The following is a 21035-nucleotide window of genomic DNA, read 5'->3' as shown; positions in this document are numbered from 1 at the left end:
CTCGCTCTTCCACACACCCGACTTTCTTCTTTGTGTTGGTCCTGTCACTGATCCCGAATTCCAGCCTCCAAGTGAAAAGGTAACACATTTCTGTTCTTACCTCAGAGAGAGAACTGGAGAAGTACACACTGCACTTGAAGGTTGTTTTTCATTAACTTCCCATCCTTTGCCACCTTTTACACTTGGACTAAAGTGATGTTGTGAAAGCCTTGGGGCTGAGACCTGTCACTTTACATGCCCCCCACACACCTGTGCTAGTGCCTAAGTTAGACATACAGGTTAAATAACATTATAGTTTAAGGAATACCGTTCGTGTGTGTTCTTGAAAACCACAGGCCAGAAATAAGAAAAAAAAAAAAAGTTGCCCAAATTAATTCCTCATGTCTGAAGAGAATTGAAGTTATACAAGTAGAAAGCAAAATAACTGTTGTCCACAGTTGTGTGAACTTTACTTGGGTCTCACTTAAACAAGAAATGTGGGAGGTGGTTGGCTATTTTTTTCTTGAGATAATTTGGGTAAGGGCTGAGTAGCTGACCTCTGGAAATCAAATCTGGTTGGAAACAAAGCTTTAGATAGTCAAAGTTGGTTTTAAAATTTAGGCAGTAATCTCTTTTTAAGTGAGGGCAAATTGCCTTGCCTAATTTCGTGCAGCAAACAATCACAGCTAAAAATCACTGTATGTGCAGGCAAATAGAGGAAGCAGGGAAAGAATGACTTGTCAAGTAGGAACTGCTGTTAATACTGAAAACCCCAAGTGTGGGTTGATGCAGCTGAAAGCATTGAGATACTCAATGCTCAGGAGTGATGCATAACCTGAGACATGTAAAAGAAGCTGAATAACCTTAAACCAGAAAAAAAGGAAAAATGGCTGGAAGGACTAAGGAGTCTTGGGAGAGATGATTAGAGTTCACTAACAGGACTGTCACATTTGAGCAATAAAAATGAAAATACAGGAACACACAGGAAGAAAGATTTTAAAGTAATAAATATGCAGCATTTCAGTAAGTGTCAACTAAGGTAAATGTAGTATTTTACAAGCAGAATGATTGTGAAAACAGGGCATCATTTACAGTGATACCAGAAGCTGCTCTGGGTATAAATGATTAATACACAGCAATGTTATATAGCTGTGAATCAGACGAACTTCCTAGAAATGGCATTTCTTACAGATTCCCATGTGTCCAAGATGGAATGGACAACTCTCATCTTTTAAACTCACTCTTCTATAACATAAATGATCTCTTTAGACCAGAGCACCTGGTTTAAGGGAAAAAAAAATAAAAATCTTGTTCTTTAAACTGCCAGTGCTAAAGAATTCACTACACCACTGTCAATTGCTGCAGTTTGATTTCAGTTTCTGTTAAAAATCTGCACCTTGCTTGTCATTTGAGGTTTGCCTGCTTTCAGCTTCCAGTTATTGAACCATAATGTTTCTGCCTGTAAAGCTCAAGAGTCCTATACTATCAAGTTTCCTTTCCCCAAGAAGGTACTTATAGAGTGCAGTCATGTCATTCCCTTGCTAATCTAATTGGATTTAAAACTGTAGATCAGTCTCAAAAAACAAGCAATAAAAGGAGATTTAGTAGATAACCCAACTGATCTCCAGGTCCCCAGCTTCCAGAGATCCACAAAGCTCTAACAAACTCAGCAAACTGACAGCTTGACTATTTTTCTGAATACTGCTTGAACAGTACACCCACTGACAGAGCCATAAACAATCTCTCCTAACATCAGGGCACAGGAATTGAACCATTTACATACTTGGTCTTTTGCTGACCAAACATTAAAAGCAATTGTTCAAACAATGACAACATTTTATCATTGTGTCAGAAAAGAAAGACAGATAGCACCCTTTCCAATCTTTTTATTAACTCTTCAGATTTTCTGTCTTCATTGTGTTTCCTGTATATGTATGACAACAATAAAACAAAATAAAAACAAGACAATAGTCACTGCATGAAAAATTCTAGAGCACGTAAGCAGCTTCCTTATAGCCCATGAGGTCATTTCCTTCAGAGACATTTTATCTAAACCTTTAAAAAATTAGTTAAACTAATACTTTACTCTCCTGAGCCAAGTAATAATAAAAAGCCATTTTTTGTAAAATACTTGGTCAGGGAATTGGTAATGAGCTAACCAACCTTTCCAGATCACTGGCTTAAAACCAAGCCTTGCTTGATTGTGCCTTGAAGGCTCAGCTACGTGATAAAAGGCTGATGCTCTGTGAAAAATAGAAGGGGATAGAGTCAGGTTCTTGGCAAGCTATTGCCCATCTCACACTGGCACTCTTATCAGCCAGAAGTTTCATCAGAAAATACAAATATCCTCTGCAGCAGAATGGCTTATCTGGGAGGAAGATCCTGCCTCTGATGAATTTCAAAGTACTTCTTGAGCCAACACTCCTCCCTCAAAAATACAGGTTTAAGATGTAATGCAAAGGCATTTATGAGGTCTGTTTGTACTGCATGCCAAGCAGTACACTGTGCCCCATCTCTGTTCTACATGTTCCAATCTGGCTGTTACCACTATTCACTAGCTTGTTTCAAAAAGAAAGCTTTAACCTGTCACTGTCCTCTAATAATTTTTAAACTGTTTTCACAAGCTTGCTGAAGCAGAAGGCCCCTAACAGAGCCAGCACCCTCATGCTGCTGAAACACCATCAGCACTCTCAGCAGCAAACAGCAAGAGACAAGCACGAAGCCAACACAACATTTTAGTATTGATTTCTCTAAGAAATTTAAATCCCGCAGGGCATAAACATCAATTTAATCTGTATGCAGCTACAAAATGGCCTCACTCCCAGTGTTCCTTATTTCAGCCAAAACACTGCTACAACTGGAATAAACACACACTTAGCAGTGCAAGCAAAGGCTGACAGAACAAGTATTTCCACGTTCCCAATAATTCGCAAGAGTTTTGGAGAGCACAATCACAAATACCAGACAGTCAAGGACAACCACCAGCAGGAAAATCTGTCTCATAGCCAGACACAAAGGCATCCCTGGAGCATCCCAAGGAGCAGTGGCACCCAGCCTTGCCAAGCAGGAGAGCCACTTCATCCTCCAACGAACCCAACACTTTGTTGTGGAACAGCCTCAGGTGTCACTTATGGGTTTCTGTGGCTCCACGTGACAACAGGAACAATGAAACACAACTCCTCCATGCTGTACTGATAGTTAGGAACAGGCTCCCCAGGGAAGTGGTGCAGTCACTATCCCTGGAAGTGTTCAAAAAACGAGTGGGCGTGGCACTTCACAACATGTCTTAGTGGGCATGGTGGTGTTAGGTCAAATGTTGGATGTGATGGTCTTGGAGGTCTTTTCCAACCTTAATGATTCTTTGATTCTATTATCTGAGCATCCCTGGCTCTGTCAGACTGCCTTCCCTGCAGGGAAAATGCCACACGTTACTGCTACCTCCAGCCTGCTGAGAAGAGCATCAGAAGAAAACACCACCTGAAGAAAATGGAAATTTGTCACCTTGGAGTTTGCCCTCATGTAATTATAAGTTGAGTTTTTCAGAAATATAAGTCCCCCCTCTAATCACTGAGAAATCAAGCCTAGCATGCTCTGAGATTCCCTTTTTTCTTCTTAGCACTCCAGGACTGCTATTTTTTTTCAAGAATGCACCCCATGGAAAAAAATCAGCTCATTCTTACAGCAGTGCCAAGCCCCAGGCATGTCAGTGTCACCCTAGCCAGCACTTAAGCACCAGTACAGTCACTAGAATTCAGGGCACCAGCATTATTTGTGAGTGATGGATTTATGTATGTAAGAAACTATAAATTACACGATAATCACAGACACAGGGCTTTACGGACAAAGCCTGCACTTGTAAAATGTGGCACCTTCTATCCATCAGCCCCTGCTGAGGACAGTTAGGCAGCAGTATCAGATTCTTAAAGGTATGAAGGTGACAGAACAGCACACTGGGCACCTGGAGTATTATGAACTCACTGATGGGCACAAAAACATGAAGACAGAAAGCCCTGTCCCAAGTCAACAGCTTCAACACAGACCCCACCCCAGATGACCTGCCTTCCTACAGGCAGGATTTATTTTATTAATTGCTGCTGTTGTTCCACAAAAGCTTACTTAACACAACTCTAGCACACACCTGATCCAGTATGTATTGACTCAGGGCTCAGATTACAATTGACATGAAGGTTTCTACACCGTAGAGCAGAATGTAATTTAAATATCTATTGACTACATGTGTGATCAACACAGAACCCCTACCTGTGTGCTGTTTTCCTTCAGTATGTGTAACATACATCATGGCAATATTTACTTCACCTATCAGAAAGGAGGAGGATGGATTTTGCTTCCAAAATTAATCAGTTTTGTGGGTCTTCACCAGGAGAGCCTCACTAGGTCCAAGCAAGGATCATGGCAACATTCTCCGGTCAGTGTCAATTTTAGGATGAACTTTAGGACTGCTTGGTCAGGAATAGAAGCAACTCTGAAGTGATTATCAAGATTATTGAAGTATATACTGGCAGATCAGTCTGTACCACTGACAGCTTTATAGCTGCTGTGATCACCTGTGTCACTGAGCCGCAGACACTGTCATTTCTCCACACAGTTACCATGGTTTTGACTTCAGAGAGTCCCCAAACCATGCAGCAAGAATGGCTGTAAGTCCAGCCTCTGAACTACAGTTGTGAGCTTGGCTTTCCAAGGGGGATGGCTGCAAGCACTAAAAGGAAGTGACAAAACAGAAGGTGTTTATGATACAATCAAAATTCCGGAAAATAAAGGCAGAACAGCAAACCTTCACCTTATCTTCATGAATCTCTCAATGGGAGGATGTAAACAACAGGGACAGACCAAACTTCACTTGTTTGTTTCTAGATTCAACGCTCAGTCCACCCCTTGAGCACATAAGCAAAACAGGATACAGGGTGTTACTGAATGATTTCCTCTGAAACCTGATTGAGAAAGATTAGAGCAATTAGAACAGAGTGACACACACTTTGAAGGCCCTTAAATCACAATTAATATAAGGTTTAACCTTTCTCCTAAGGATCATCTGGTGACTCTGCCATTTTCAGAACAAGACTGACACGTCCCAGCCTCCGAGACAAAATTCATGAGACAGAATCCCCTGCCCTCTACTGGTACCAAACCCGCACTGAAATCTGAGCTCATGTCACAGGCAGCACAAACAGCACCTGAGGAGTTGTTTTAAGGGGTATTTTAAACTATTATTTGTAATTTATATCAGATCTATAATGTGCCGGACACATCCAACTGGGAACAAAACCTCACATATAAAAAGCTCTTTCAGCATCATTGCACTCCTTCCCGCAGCACCAGCTACACTGAGGATACAAAACACTGCTCCTAGCAAGATAATATATTCATTAACTGGAAGCAAATTCTAAGGGATTATCTAATGTTTGTCATGTTCACAGTGCATAATGACAAACTCTATATGGCAGATTTTTATTTGTTTATTTTTACAAAATTCTCTCTCACGTACACTGTTGCTTTTCTGATTACAGCCATCCAAACTGCATTTGGCCCAAGAACTGAGAGGCAAGTTCATAGCTGCCAAAATCATTTTCCAGCACCTTGGTGCCAGAGCTAGGGAAATTCTTAGCCAGGTTTCTGACTCGTGCACCACTGTGACAGCACCACACAAACCTCAGGGCACCACAGCAAGGCGTTTGTTGTGACTGACCATGTCACATACATTTCTTTTACACATTGATTTAATAGGTGTCATCACAGAACCTTCCAGATCTTGTGAGCACTTCTTACTGTATTCTCCCATTGCTGCAAACAACAGCAGAAAAAAAAAAAAAAAAAAAAAGCCAAGATTTACCCTGCTGTGATTATGTTTCTGAATGTAAATCAGCTTGATTCCTGGAAATATCAAAGTAAATCCCCCATGTAGGCAAGGTCTAAAAGGAACTGAATAAACACAAGGATCCTGACTGCATATTTCATCCAAAAAATAAATAAGCTTTTAAATCACATTAAAAGGAAGGGGAAAAAAAAAGGCAGCCTGAAAAATAGCAGCTATTAAACAAGAGAAAGTCTGGCAATGCTGGAGTAACTCCCACAATGCTCATCCGTACCCTGAAACACATTCAGAACACACCCTGTTTTCAGAGCTGTCACACAACAAATGCAGATGTGAGCCTGCCATCACTACACAAACAACAGAGTATGACATTTAAATAATACCACTAAGGAGAAGTGGGAGATGCACACAGCCTACACTATGTACTGCAGTTCTTTTTTAAAGCAACTCATCTGTTAAGTTACCAAATAGCTAAAAGGCCCTAGGGATGCAACAAAACAAAAGTATGTGATATTCCAAGGAATCTACAGGAATACAATCCAATCACACCTGTCTCCTTTTCATTACAGGCAGGTACAGCATTTAAAAAAATACTAAAGAAGAATTCTTAAAGCTTATTAAGCCACACCCTAAAACTATTTAGATTTTTGGCTGCCCTACTCAGCCTAAATGTATTTACAGATAATTTGTCCCCATTTGTTCCTGTGTCAGGGTTGTCTGGTACTTCAAATAGTCCTTCTCACATTCTGCTGCTTGTCTAACCCCTGACATTTACAGAGTGCAAAAGTGTCTTCAGCCATGAGCTTTCTAGGCTAAGCCAAGATTTTGGTGCAGCAGAATCTAAGAATGAAGGATAAACAGGTATTTTAAACAGTCTATTTGAAACTCTGCCTGTCTCCATGAATAACCTCCACAAATAAATACAGTTTCAACTATATAAGAAAATATATAACACAAAAACCTTTACAGCGTAAATTTATGAGGTGGTGTTGTCAAGCCTTGTGATTTGTTCCAGTACCTCTGCATTTTCTCAACTTTCAGCTCCTGGAGTTCTCTCTTAAAAATAAACAATAAAAATATTCTGTCCTTCATGATTATATATAAAAGCCTGGCGGCAGGAGTCAAGCAATGACTTGTGAAGAAGGAGGTCAGGATGTAAATAAAAATAATATGATTTTAAAAAATAAAATATTTATTAAAAACCCTCCAGAAGAGTTAATTCAGTGTTTTTAAGATGCCACTGGCTGATACACTGACAGAAAATGCCAATAAAAATCCTACAGACTTGCCTGTATTATTTTTGTAGAATTGTATACCCAGTAATGATCTGATCCCACTTCTCTAGGTAAAATACTGGCTGACTTTGTTTTTCCAATGTGCTAAAAACATATCATAAATTCTAGGAAGCAGGATCCCTCACTTTCTAAATCACAAGACAGGAAAAGGCTTCTGCCTTATTAACAGAGAACAGAGGTAAAGAGGTACGTGACCAGCTTATGGCAGATCCAGGAACTGAACATAGATTTCAGATTTTCTGAGTTACAGTCTTGTGCTCAAGGCAGAAGGCTGGTCTTCTTTTCACTTAACAAGCTACCAAAGCCCAAACTCTTATTTAAAAATGGACAGTGCAGCTCAGAAACAATGAAACAGCAAGAACACTTGAAAAGTAAGTCTTCTTAAAGTTAAATCATTGGTCCTTCTAGTGTTAACATCTGCAAAAACTTGCCCCCAACATGCCATCAATAGTTTTTCCAAGAGACCAAATTCAGAATTCATACCAGTCTCTGTATCCATCAGGCACAACAAGAATCACTGCAGACTGCCTTTGGTCTCTAGTACCATTGGTCCTGCAGCTTCTCATCATACTTACAGACTTTGTATCCCAGCTTTTCAGCATGAATCCTCTTGGCCATGAACTGCCCTTCAATCAGTGCTCGTATTTCTACTTCCTTTGGAAAGTTGGAGACCTGTACGAAAGAGGGAATGAATTAACACCTTACCCAGTGTACAATGCCACGCTGCAGAGTGGTTAAAAACACAAGACAGGTTTATAGTTGATTATCCTTGTCTTCACCGTGAAGTCTGCTCTCATCTAGGCCCAGTTCTTTACTCATACACACAAGATGGACCTAAAGACTCATGACAGAGAACACAACCCATAACCTCAGTGCTGTTGGCAAATACATCGAACTTGAAGTTGATGCACAAGGGGAAGAAGTTTAGGGCAAGTTGTAAACTTTTCCCTATGCATTTCCCATCACCACGAACTGCTTAAGAATCAATACCTCAAAAATATAAAATTAAACCAATTAGATAAAATTCAGATGAGTTAAGCAATGTCACGCAAGTTTAAATCTATTTCTGTCTGCACAAAGTGAAACCGGGTAATCTTTTCATTAATTTATTTATTTTCTATCTATAACATTTTTCTGTCCTTTCATCAACGAGGCAGGCAACAGAAGCAGGAGAATATTGAACTGCAAACAAATACAGGGAATCAACATGAAGTTGAGTTTCTCCATGCACTGCAGTAAGTGCCTCCATTTGTGTAACAGCCCGAGGTGATTAAGCATTCATTTAACGGCCAACACTTAAGAGAGTAGAGCTGCACTGCAAACACCAGATAGCATCAATCTCTGTTCACCTACGTGAGGTCTAATCGACTGGGAGTCATGATTGATCAAAGACATCCCTTGAGTTTCAGTACCACCCAGAAAGCCAGGCATTTGAACAACATCCATTCCTCAAAAAAAAAAAAAAAAAAAAAAGGAAAAAGATTCAAAGAACTTCCCATAACTTAATTTCTATTTCATTGCTCTTGGACTTGAGCCTGTGGTTACTTACATACCACTCATTGTGTGGCTTGTAGGTTACTCCAAGACATCCAGAACAAAATGAGATCTTTAGTTTGCACACACATAAACAAAATATTACAGCCCAAAGTTTCAACATACCCTAATCTATGTGTCTGAAACTTAAAAAACAAGGACTAAGTCATGTACGTGTACAAAGTTCTCAGTAAGCTTAAAGTTAATCCTGTCTCAAAGACAGTGTTGGTTTCAGTAAATCCACATTTTCCAGTAAAGAAAGTATATCATAAAAAAACTACCATATAAGTTCTAGTTCAAACATTTCTCCATAGATGCTCTCAAGCTACAGACCAAATACTTCCTCATGAAAATCATCCCAGGGATTTGCATCAATAAATGAAACTGGAAAGTAAATATTTCAGACAGAACAGAAAAAAACAAAAAAAACAAAAAAAAAACAAACAAACAAAAAAAAAAACCACAATGGCTAACATTTGAAGCCTTGACAGCACTCCTTCAAAGTATGAGACATTAACTAGATTATTATTACCTTTTCGTTGTCTCTGTTGAATCTGTGAATCCCAACTGCTTCAGGAGTAATTTCCATCACATCAAAGTAGAAACCTGCCTCAAGGAACATTAAAGAGTGTCATGCTTGCTCCCAGGCCCAGAGTTGGAACCTTATTTCTGCACACAGCTAAAATGATAATAGATGTTTAATCATGTATTTGGACATTTGAGTCACCACACAGCCTGTTTCTTTACTAATTTCAGTACACACATCAACTTCTTAACAATGCTCTGAGCCACATGGTGGGATTCCTGGGGCTTTCCTGTGCAGAGCCAGGAGCTGGACTTCAATGATCCCAATGGGTCCCTTCCACCTCAGGATATTCTATAATTCTATGATTCTTTCAGTTTACAAAATGTGGATCTTAAACATGCCAAACAACATCATACTAGAAATAGTATGAGTAGGTCATATGCAAGGGTGAAAGAAGAAAAAAACACACACACAGAAAAAATGGCAAGTTGGTAAGAAAAGTACAGGAATATTGGAACATTTCATACCCTGGATTAGATTTCATGAGCTTATTAGAGAACATCAGATATTTTAAGCCACGAAGCAGAGCCGGGCTCTGAATAGTTTTGATGACATCTGAGGAAATGCTGTAATGCTTTGTAGACAGCTAGACAAAAACTGTGAAAAATATTTCTTTCATGTTGATGGGTTGGTCAGAAAAGATATTCAAGGAAGGAGACCAAAAAAAATGAGGACAGAAAAACTGAATAGAATAGCTAAGAAACTAAGGAGAGTTTCTAAGGTTCAGACCTTGCAACAAAACTGCACTGTCCTATGAGACCTGTGATTATTGGCAAAATAAAACCCAAAATAATACTGTGCTTTAGCACACATAACCTTTTTGGTTAAACATTCTGCAAACTTGCCAGTAAGCAACTCTGTGTGTCACAGATCTGCAGGCCCTGTTAGGGGAAGCACATCCCAACATTCCAATTCTGACCTCCAAACCTCTGCAGAGGCACCTTCTCACACAACAGGGAGTGCAGGGAACAAGGAATAAAAGGGGGTATTTAACCAGCTATGCCTTTGCTTTGCTTCCCCCAGGCACTGAAATTATGCAGATTACTGCATTTCTACAGGTATACTCAGAGGTTATTCTAGTATATAGGTTATTAAGGATGACTTCCATGAAACACCCATTTTATAGAGGAGTGAGATATTCAAGTGAATATACTATAACACAAATCTTAAATCTTTAAGGCACTGTCCTGGTTCAGTAACAATATTTTCATCAACTTCCAATTTCTTTAATATTGTCTAAACTGGCCGACTTTGGGGTTTTAGAATAATTTCTTCCCATTTTCTAAAACACCTGAATTGATTTGTCTTCTAATGAAAAGAGATTCCCGGTCATTTTAATACCCCACAGAGACTGGATTTGACAGACAACATAACAGAGCTTCTAAAAATGAAAAATCTAATCTCATAGTGTCAAGAGGCTCTATCTTAAATTCACTTTGCTAAGGAGTGAAGTCTTCTGTAGCTTAAATATCTACATTTAAAAACTTTGCTGCCTATAATTTTTACATAAATTTTACTCATATTAATTCACACCTGAGATGATGGTGATGATTTCAAACCCTGCTCTGCAATGGGTCCATTTTAATCTTGATTAGACATGTGCTCACTTTTCAACAGCTTATTTCAGAGCTATATATTAGACTTGTTAAACTGTGGGAAAGAAAATAATGTAAAACTTCAAATCCATGGGTTTAATTGTATTTTTAAATTATTTCCATCATCATAATTTTGTTACATTTCATTCACTAACCATAACATGGGGGAAAAAACAGGGATGAAATGATTCTGTGACACACATTGGGGAAAATGCAGGAAATCTGGGCTTTCCTTGACATCATTGCTTTGTACTCATTCATGAACAAGATTCTAGAGTAATGACTGAGAAAGAAATAATATGGGGCTACTTAATTCACTTGGTTTGAGTCTTCAGAAAAAGAAATAAACTTTAATGAAAGCCTCCTTCAGAAATTACTAGTTTCAAACATTCTACAGCTAATATGTTACTAACACCCTTCCAGTGACCAAAGGAGATCCATAAATATAATTTCCTTGGTCAGTGAATATTGAAGGAAAACACTGTAATGACACTTAGGCTGTCAACAGAGCATTTCCAAGAACACATTAGACAATTTCACTGCTCTAGTCAACTTAATTCTTGACCTTTATCACGACCCAAGTAAAAAGCAGGTACAACACCTACAGCAGGATGTGTCTAAGCAAATCCTCAAAGTCCCAGCCCTGCTAAGGTTCATACCCAAGTTTCCATTGTTTCCAGCAACAGTTGATGATAAGGCTTTGGAGAATTCATCCCAGGAGCCTGAAGCACAGTCATCTCTGATCCTCTCTCTCATCAGAGAACCATTCTTAAAACTGAAACACACAAACACACCATATGCATTTTCCAAAATGTTTAGCTCTAAATTTTTAAAGCATTTTGTTCCTTTACTTGATATTATTGTTTAGTTTATCAGCTGAATAAAGCTGGGAAAGTTAAAAGATACAATCACTTCATTATGGAAAGAGATAGAGAAGGAAGAGTGAGATAAGAGAAAACAACTTTTACAGGAGGTGCTGAGGAACACAGTGGAGATGGTGATACACACTTCTCCAGTGAGTGAGGTTAGATCCAGGCTGGCAGGCCATGCTAAAGCCAGGCTAGCTCTGAACAGCTGAGACATCTCCTCAGAGAACTGCCCTGACACCACTCTCTCTGAGATAACTCTGCAAGGAGCAGCAGGAATGTCTCCACACTGCATTTATCATTTCAGGAGCATGGTACCTGTGAGGAACCAGCTTGGGTCCAACAAGACTTATGATTCTCTCTGTGCCAGGATCTGGCAAAGGAAAGCACCACAGCCAGTAAACAAACCATGCAGTAAAATATTCATCTCTTCACATTTTATGGTCTTTGCACACTTTACACTGTCACCTTCGTTGTGAATATCACACTCCTGCAAAATACTGCAGTGTTGGACTCGTATCCAGGGGAAAGCAGCTTGAACACTCTCCAGCACAGAGTTACCACAGCAATTCAGCAGGAGAGGCACAGAAATATCAAAAATGAGGGCAAGGAAATCACTGAACGTGCTCAGCAGCACCAGCTGAAGTTATTTGAGTTTTCTATACAAATACTCTGCCTGGTAGCCCAGGCATTCTTTTTCTACTGAGGGTCCTCTATTAACTCTAATATTCTAGAAATAAAGAGGCATTGGTGCCAAAGGGGCAGTGTCAGGTCAGAAATTACTACAGAGGAGGAACAGGAAGGATTAACTCAGCACTGTCAAGGCCACCACCAAACCACATGTTAAGCTGCAGTGAAAGAACAGCAGTGTAACATTTATTCTGAAAAATGCCTCAGTATCTGCTTTCCTGTTATGAACAGGTTGTTTATATAGCTCTTTCACACAGCAAAAGTAAAGAAAACACTGGGTAGAAGAAAAATGTAAATCAAAAACAAAGCAAGCAAACGAACAACCAACCAACCACACACAACAAAACAAAACAAAACAAAACAAACAAACAACAAAACCTGCTGGGAAATCACACAATAAAACTCAGTAACTTGCAACTGACATCATGTTTCTGAACTCAACTTCATGAACGCTGTTCCCACTGTCGTCTACTACTGTACAGGTGGGACTCAACAGTACAGCTCCAGGGCAGACTTGAGCTTTGCTGAAGTTTTGAGTTTCAAGCATCTACAATCTAGGGGATTTAGACACAAAATTTATCTATTTATTACTTGCAAATATTTGCCAAAACACTATGACCTGTATTGGAAGTTTTCATCCAGAATACAGTGGTTCAGTGAGGGCAAACACAGTTCCAGACCACCTTTCCACCTACTTGGCTGGCAAGGGGTCAAACTACTCCCAAATCACAGCAGCCAAAAGCTACCATGAGGATCATATTCTCAGCTGGGTTTCTTGAGATCTCAATATTTTCCTCAAGCACAGCCCTAAAACATCCCTGAACAGCATTGATTATGCTTCTCTCTGGAAAGGGAATCTTCACCCACTCCATTATGACCTCACTGGACCACTACAGGAGCACTGAAGTTCCACAGCCTGGTCAGGCTTCATACATTTCACATTCTGTCTCAGCAGATTTGTTATTCCTGTACATTAAATGTATTACCTGAGGTACACAGTGAACTGGCTCTATCTGTATGCCAAAATAATTTCAGCTTTTTATTGCCATGAGAATTTATCCTCCACAACTCTGCAGCTTCAGTTCCTCAAATTAAACAATAGGAATGCTATAACGTTGATGGAAATGTTTCAGCAGTAGATTGCCATATACCGTAGAGAATGCTGAATGTTCTATTCATTATCATTTCACAAAAGAAATAAAAAGCACTAACGCAGAGAAAGAAATATATGTTATTGATCCCAGATGTACGAAAAATAAATGATATTACCATAAAAGTGCCATATATGTTTGAGAATCAACAGGATTGCAGAGGATATGACCTTCTAAGGCAGGAGTTGGCTCTTGGATCCACAGAAACAATGTGTCACTTGTGCCAAGGCTAATCTGGAGGGGGAAAAAAATAATTGAAGCCTTATCACAATGTGCATGGAAAGCAATACAGAAATTAAATTAAAACCATTTGTTATTACCACTAATTGTTTTTAAATTACACATTAAGTCAATTGGATTCGTGTTGAAGCTTGCTCTGACTTAGGCTGTCATGCCAGTGAAATACATACTAGATGGAGACTTAGGTTTTAATGTCTGGAGCATTAGTTAAAAATAGTCACGAGAGTTTACTTAAAATCTTTCAGGCAGCTTACAGATTGATAGAAATAGAACAAGCATAAATCCAATAAACAGCAAATCAACACTAGCAGTTATGTTTAATTGACAACTGCAGCTATTTACATTTCATGTATTTCAAGTATCCAAGGACACGGACAGTGTTCAGGAGTGAGTTCTGACTTACTGCAATGTCTCCTTCTTGAAGTCTCATCCCTGCCAAGGATGCTGAAAGCAAAAAGAATACCAGGTACAATGGTAGTTCTTTGACTCAATTACAGCCTGTTATCTGAGACACCATAGGATATGACAAACATCATCTCAAAGTACAATATAAATGGCAAATATGCTCCTGATGGCCTTGGGCTATCCACCATAAAAGAGGAGCAAAGCTTTTGGGTGAGGGAGTGATTTTTAATAAAATCAAAAAGCTCAAGACAAAAGACTACAGAACAGCATGATTATCTAATGGCTTATGTATTCAAGTTTTAAATACAGTGGACCCTTGATTAACAACACACTTTAAAGGAGGAACATTCCCACTCCCATCAGATTAATCGCATATTTATTGGACGAAGTAGAATGTGATTTTCTAGAAGAAAAAATTGGACTTTTGGGTAATGCAGAGTTTACCCAACTCCCAGAATATGAATGTAAAATATATCATGATGAAGTGTCTATCATGATTCAGACCTGCACAAGCTACTGTAATACAGGTAAGTATTTATTTTCACAATCTTGAAAAACAGAAAAATTTGCTTTACACTAAAACAGTCTCCAGGATTCAAAAAAACTGACCCCAAATTAACACCTTCCCTTAGAAAATATGAGATCTATCAGTCTGACTAAAGGATAGCTCTAATTTTTAAAGAAAGCCAACAAGGTCCATCTCCACCTTTTTGCTTGAAAAGATAGAAGAGCATTTTTTAAATTCATATTTTCTAAGCTAAAATGTTAGCAGTTCATAGCAGGGATAGTTTCTTATGGGCAGGCAAACAAAAACGGAAAGTTATCAAGAGGCAAATGAATTTACCTCTGATTGCTTGGCAAAAGAGAATTAATTCGTCATACACAGCTTTTCCAAGACATTTCTATCTCAGAAGAATCAGTGATGGAAGGGTGCTGGAAAGAGGAATTAATGCTGATAAAAACAATATTCTTTCATTTTATAGGCAGCATCTGAGAACCAGTAAGATTGATTTAGAATTTCAGTACATACATAATCATATCCACTGAATCTTGCACAGTTAATCATCTCACCTGGATTGTCTCCTGTAAATGCTACTATTTTACAGTCTGGGCTAAACCCATAACGCTGACTATAATATGGAGAAATAGGCCCCTAAGGAAAGAAAGAAAAAGGAAAAAAAGCTCAAAAAAAAATGGAATGTAATCTTGCAATATATGACATAATGTATTGTAACATAGAACTGAAAAACCCTAGAGCAGCTACAAGAATAATTTCTGAGCATTTAAAGTATAAATGAATATTTTAAAAATTTTTAACGCACTCTTTTCATTGTTGCTGTTGAGAAGCTCACAGAAATACCCTCAGATTAGATTTTGAAATAGGCTAGCAAATAGCAGCATTTTAGCTTTGGGTCTTTCTTCAGTCATTCACATCAAGTAACATAAACACATCTATCTGTTTTGCACATATACATGAATATTAATAGATAGAAATTAGAAATTCAATGCAAACATAAGAGGAAACACAACATTAATATACATCACAGAATCAAATGCTCGAATATGACCCCTATTATTTTAGAGGTCAAGAACCATATTTTTATAAGCCACATTTGATAGCCATAGAGAAAAAACAGAAGAAAACTATCCATAAAAAATATGAGGACATCTATAAGGATTTTTTAATATGTTCCTCTCCATTACAGATCAGCAATGAATTCAGAGGGCTCAGTTAATGGGTATCTCCAGTGTCTCACGTTCACCAGCTAAAGAATAGCTGGTTTTGTGCTGGGTAGTAAGACTAAACTCATTTAGTCAGGAGATCTGAGGCTTGATTTGATTTCACCATTATGCTATGTGAACTGAGGAGCTTTAAATATCCCAAATTATTCACAAAGATTACCTCATTAACTCTACAAACAGCTTAAAACAAGATCTCTGTCAGGAAATATAAATGTTGGGTTCTGTTTCTGCAGCAATAAATGCCCATGCACAACTCTGCAGTGACCAAGGGCTTTGGGGCACGGGAGAGGACCCCAAAGATTCTTATCATTGGAGCATCTACCAAAGAGTCTCTCATAGAGCCCAGGGCATGCAAGAATCCAAGGAGATCAAAGCTGTGATGGGTGCCAGCTAACAGCTTCCAAAAATGTCTGCATTTGCTCTGAAAAACACCTTCACAACACAGCTGGAAATATTAAATCAGCAGTCTTGCACACACAAATACACTCCAAGTGCCATTAGCAGAACTCCCAACAAAGCCCCAGTTGTTGCTTACAACTCTTCGGGGCAGGCACATACCAGGACTGAGTGGGATGGTACAGGGCATCCTAGTCTCTCCTCTAATCCAGGAGCACAAGCATCAAGGCAGGACTTTGACCATGCCTTTTCCCAAATCTGCAGCAAGTTCATGCCAGAACCTACAGGACAGATCAAAACAGGAAGTGCATAGGATTAAGCAAAGACCAGAAAATTCCAACAACAGAAAATTTACAGGTGTATGTTTTACATTTAAAAAGAACAGTTTCAGCTCTTCTAAGAATAAAGGATACTGATAATTCAGCCTCTGGAGAGTTTTCACCTGCAAAAGTAGCAGAAAATGCCTCTCTGATGTACAGTGCACTAGGCAATTCAGTCATTCACAAATTATGAGTAAAAACAAGAATATCAATGCCTCCCCATCAACTACTCCCCAAATCTTCCACCTTAGACAAGGACTTCACAACAATTAAGCAAAGGTGATGGAGCAATGTCCCTTGAAGATGTGCTGTGCTCAGCAGAGATCTAAAAGTGAAGAAATTCCCCCCTGGGTGGGATGGTTTTACACTTCTCTTACCTTTGAGTAGAGTATCCTACAAGCATCTAAATCCATGCTGACTAATCTTCCCCCATATCAACATTTCCCTTTTCAATTTTTCAAATAAAGTCTCTAATTTTGAGGATAATTCGGTATCCAGTTTTGAATACCATAGCTTCGATTTTCAGGAATGCTGAGCAGCCCAACTGAAATCTGCAAAACCTGCAAGTGTGCAAACCTTTAAAGGCCAGGTTCTGTGAACTGATTTACAGGATGCAAAAAACCTAAATAACTGATTTGGTCACCTATTTCCCCACCAGAACTATCACTTGATCTGAGAAGGCCTGTGCAGTTTTGGTTTGGTTTCTCATTGCTCTTTCCTCAGTTGTTTGTTTTTGGCTTTTTTTCTGGTTTAGAAGTTAATTGAAGTTGGTTAGTGGCCAAATCTATATAACATACCGGGTACTCCACACCCCTGGCTTATGATTCTAAGATGCCTTTAATTGCACATTTCATTTGACTTGAAAATCTGTATTTATTTCTGGTTCGTGCTGTTCAGAGACATAGTAGTCTTATTCTAGATTAATACCATTTTCATTTCAAAGACTGCTTAGCCCACCACTTATTTATCTCAGAAACACAGCCACATCCTCAGTTGAGCACAGTGGAAAACCTGGTATTTCCTTCCATTCAGTACATCTTCAAGCTTTTTAAATCATAAAGATGGTGAAGTTGATGCCACATGCAGTGTCTGTGGAACAAGACTTTGCTTGCAGTGCTGGGATGCAGAGGAAGAAAAGGATTCAACCCCCATCTCAGACACCACATCACAAGGCTCCAGCAGAGCTTCTGCTCTGAGAAAAGATCCTGCAACAAACTCCACATACGCTCTGCTGCTGGTTACTTGAGCACAAATGAGCCCACCCCATCAACTCCCAGCAGAGTTTTTCATACAGGCTTAAAAATGGGTTTAATAGCATTTGTAAACAAACTTTATATTTGTCAGTCCAAACCTAAGCACCACCAGCGTGGTCTGGACCTAGTGCTCCACACAGTGTTGTAAACAGAAAAGTGTTGCATACTCGAGCTGAGACACCAGAATAACCCAAGCCAAACAGCAGGATATTTGATTATATTTAATAACATAAAAATAGAATTAATTTTCTCCAAATCAATCAATCCTATTTCAGGCAAATTAAACAGATTTAACATACTTGTCCTATGATGCAACAGCAGGAATTTGATAGAGCAAAAAGTGCAACAACTCTCCCACAGGCAAAGGATGCAAATAACTTTTCTGCCATCAAAAGCACTACTACACACCCAGAAAAGGAAAAATAGCAAGAATTATTCCAGCTTCTCTCAGTTCTCTATGGGAGATCACTCTTGAATCCTGCAATCCCTTCCTTCCCAGGGTAAACTGTGTCCTGACAAGGTAAACTCACCCAGAGTCACCATCTGCACTTTTCACAAGTAGAGGGTGTGAACAGCCACGTGTTCCATGCTCTCAGGCCTAACAGGGCTTTCTACAAGGAAATACACAAATCTATGCATTTTCCTGGAAAACTCCATGATTTAAAAGGCCAAGAACACCTTCACCAAACTAAATTAATCAGTGAGGAATAGAATCTTTAAATAAATTGGAATTTTCTACAGAAAAGTTAGCTGTTGTTTTCTGCAGATTTTTTTTAAATCCTTCTTGCTCCACACCCTACAAACCTAAACAAACATTTCAGCAGTATCTTCCAATGCAATTTTGCAAGATATTAGGGCAGCCTCCAATCTTTCCTGCATAAAGCAGAAAAGCCTCTAACCTTTATAACTGAATGTTTACATTATACAGAAACAACACTTCAGTTTATTGACTGGTAGATGCAGTGGCACAAAGACTTTCATATGCCCTGAGAAAAGAGAGATGAGGTAATTTGCCTCAACCTCAGAAACTCATTTAAAAAATGTGAAACAACTGTTTTAGAAGAACTATTAATCTGTTGGGCTGGATTCATCCTATCCAGCTATTGGCATGGGAACCTCTAGCCAGTGGAAAACAAAAAACAGAGCTGAATGCTCCTCTGATTATATGAGGAGTGATGCACACTGCGTTTCTAACTCTAGCACCTCTGCTCAGGACCTACACCACAAAGTGCAACACTTAAAACCAGCAATAATCTGAGAAGTCAGGGGAGGAAAAACAAAATTCAAAGGCAGCCCTTTGACTTGTCACCCCATCAGCAGTGAAGGTCAACAGCCAAGGCCATGGCACAGCAAGAACTGAGGAAAACGGTCAATTTGTGGATGAATAGAATTCCGTATTTCACTGCAAACATCACTGACTTTAAGCACAGAATGACCAGGAGCACAATCAGGACTTGCTAATATTTACTACATATACAAAAGTTTAAGTGCTTGAACACTTGGGGGGAAAAGGAGAATACAAACACTTTCATTACAATGACCCAACAATGCAGACTAACTGGTTTAACTGATCAACAAAGTAAAGATCAATATTTGCATACGTTTATAAGCAGTTAAGTGCATCTGTTTCTGCATTACAGCCCTCTGGATTGCCTTTTCAGTGAGATAAGGCCATGAGCAGCGTAACTGCTGACACCACACAAGCTACAGAAGGAGTAAATTCAGCCCACTACACTCCTTTTGAAAAGGCTTCAGTCCAACACATCCTTTTTTGATAGAACAACAAAACCAAGTATGCTAAGCTACGATTTGCCTAAGGCTCTTAGAAAAGCATTTCAAAAGATAAAGCTTCTCCAGGTCAAGAGCTGAATTGCTGTTCTTTAAGGTGTCTTCTAAAAGAAACAATGCCCCAAGTGTTCAAGTTGTTTAGGTCCCAGATGTACCTTCCTTTTAACATCTGCACAATAAAAATGAAAATCATTCTTCATTCCACTAGAAGGTAATTTCATTTTTTTAAATCAATCACTCAGGGTGCTCAGCCATTCACAAGTGATTTGAACCTTACAAGATTGGACCTTTAAGAAGAAAAGGAAAAAATCCTGAAACTGAATAGCACATTTCCCACAATAACCTACAAATTTAGAGAGATAAGTTATTGTGTAGAGCTAAACAATTTGACATGGTCTTTTAAAGATGATATGACCTGAAGTTAAACCTACAGAAATGAAGAATAGGTCTATTATCTGAATATTATTTTGAGAGATGCATTTTAAACTACAATACACAGGTGCAAAGTAAAAGATCAAGTGAATTGCAAGAAATTATAAGTGACAAGTAAACAAGTTTTTCAGCTGCATCCAAATAACTACTGCATCTACTGTACTTATATTTTATTACTGGAATTAGAATTCTCTCTCATTATATTAACAGAAGAAAGGAATGAATGAGGCAAAATATAGCTTACAATGCCAAAAAATCTTTTGTCTCGTAAAGAGAACAGTAACACCCTGCTTAGTTCTCTTATCTTTTTTCACAGAAAGATTTAATAATCGTACATGCTCTGAACAGTACATAACATTTATTCAAGCTCTGTAAATATCCATAGGTCTAACAGAACAGGCTCTCCTGGAGCTGTTTGAAAAATGTGACTCATTTTCTAAGAAAATTTTCCAATTATGGAAATTTTAATTTTCTTTACTTTAAAATATTTTGTTTTCCAACAAATTTTCATGTTCTGAAATTGGAGAAGCATGGCTTTCCTTCACTTGCTTCCAAGAAGAAAAGGAAAAGTAACATTATCAAAAAATAAAAAAACAAACTCAAACCAAAGATATTTTTAATGCTTATAATTTTAAACATTCCAATCAAAATTAACACTTCACTCTTATTGAAAAATAAAAAATCAATATGTTTCTTTATCAGAAAAAGCACCTAAAGATCTCACTATCTCTCTTTGAAATACAGTGGGTGGCTGAGCAACTCAAGTGCTCAGTATTTGGACCTGCTGAGGAGCAAAGTGCAAACCTCCAAAGAGTTCTTGTTGCCAATAATACACAAAAATATAAAATTCAGCTGTGAAATACTTGGCTAAAAGGACAGGACCAGAAAACAGATATAATAATCTCACAAGTGTTACAAAATAAGCGTGGA

The 21035-nt window shown here is 38.6% G+C and overlaps 1 protein-coding gene across 1 annotated transcript in view; it reads right to left on the bottom strand.

Annotated features, from left to right (window-relative positions):
* The window catches only part of XYLB (xylulokinase), an 82487-nt gene that overhangs the window by 47892 nt on the left and 13560 nt on the right, over positions 1 to 21035 (bottom strand). The window contains exons 9-15 of the mRNA XM_042043882.1: positions 16475 to 16593; positions 15245 to 15326; positions 14172 to 14212; positions 13647 to 13762; positions 11481 to 11596; positions 9173 to 9246; positions 7683 to 7779 (exon numbers count right to left, since the gene is read on the bottom strand). Coding sequence (XP_041899816.1) covers positions 7683 to 7779; positions 9173 to 9246; positions 11481 to 11596; positions 13647 to 13762; positions 14172 to 14212; positions 15245 to 15326; positions 16475 to 16593 — 645 coding nt within the window. The remainder of the gene's footprint in view (positions 1 to 7682; positions 7780 to 9172; positions 9247 to 11480; positions 11597 to 13646; positions 13763 to 14171; positions 14213 to 15244; positions 15327 to 16474; positions 16594 to 21035) is intronic.

Source organism: Corvus kubaryi, unplaced genomic scaffold (assembly GCF_017639235.1).
Source record: "Corvus kubaryi isolate FWS band 111438036 unplaced genomic scaffold, C.kubaryi_AGA036_p1.0 37398, whole genome shotgun sequence".
Classification (NCBI taxonomy): domain Eukaryota; kingdom Metazoa; phylum Chordata; class Aves; order Passeriformes; family Corvidae; genus Corvus; species Corvus kubaryi.
The sequence above is the reverse complement of the archived record's forward strand: the minus strand, read 5'-3'. Positions and strand labels throughout refer to the sequence as shown.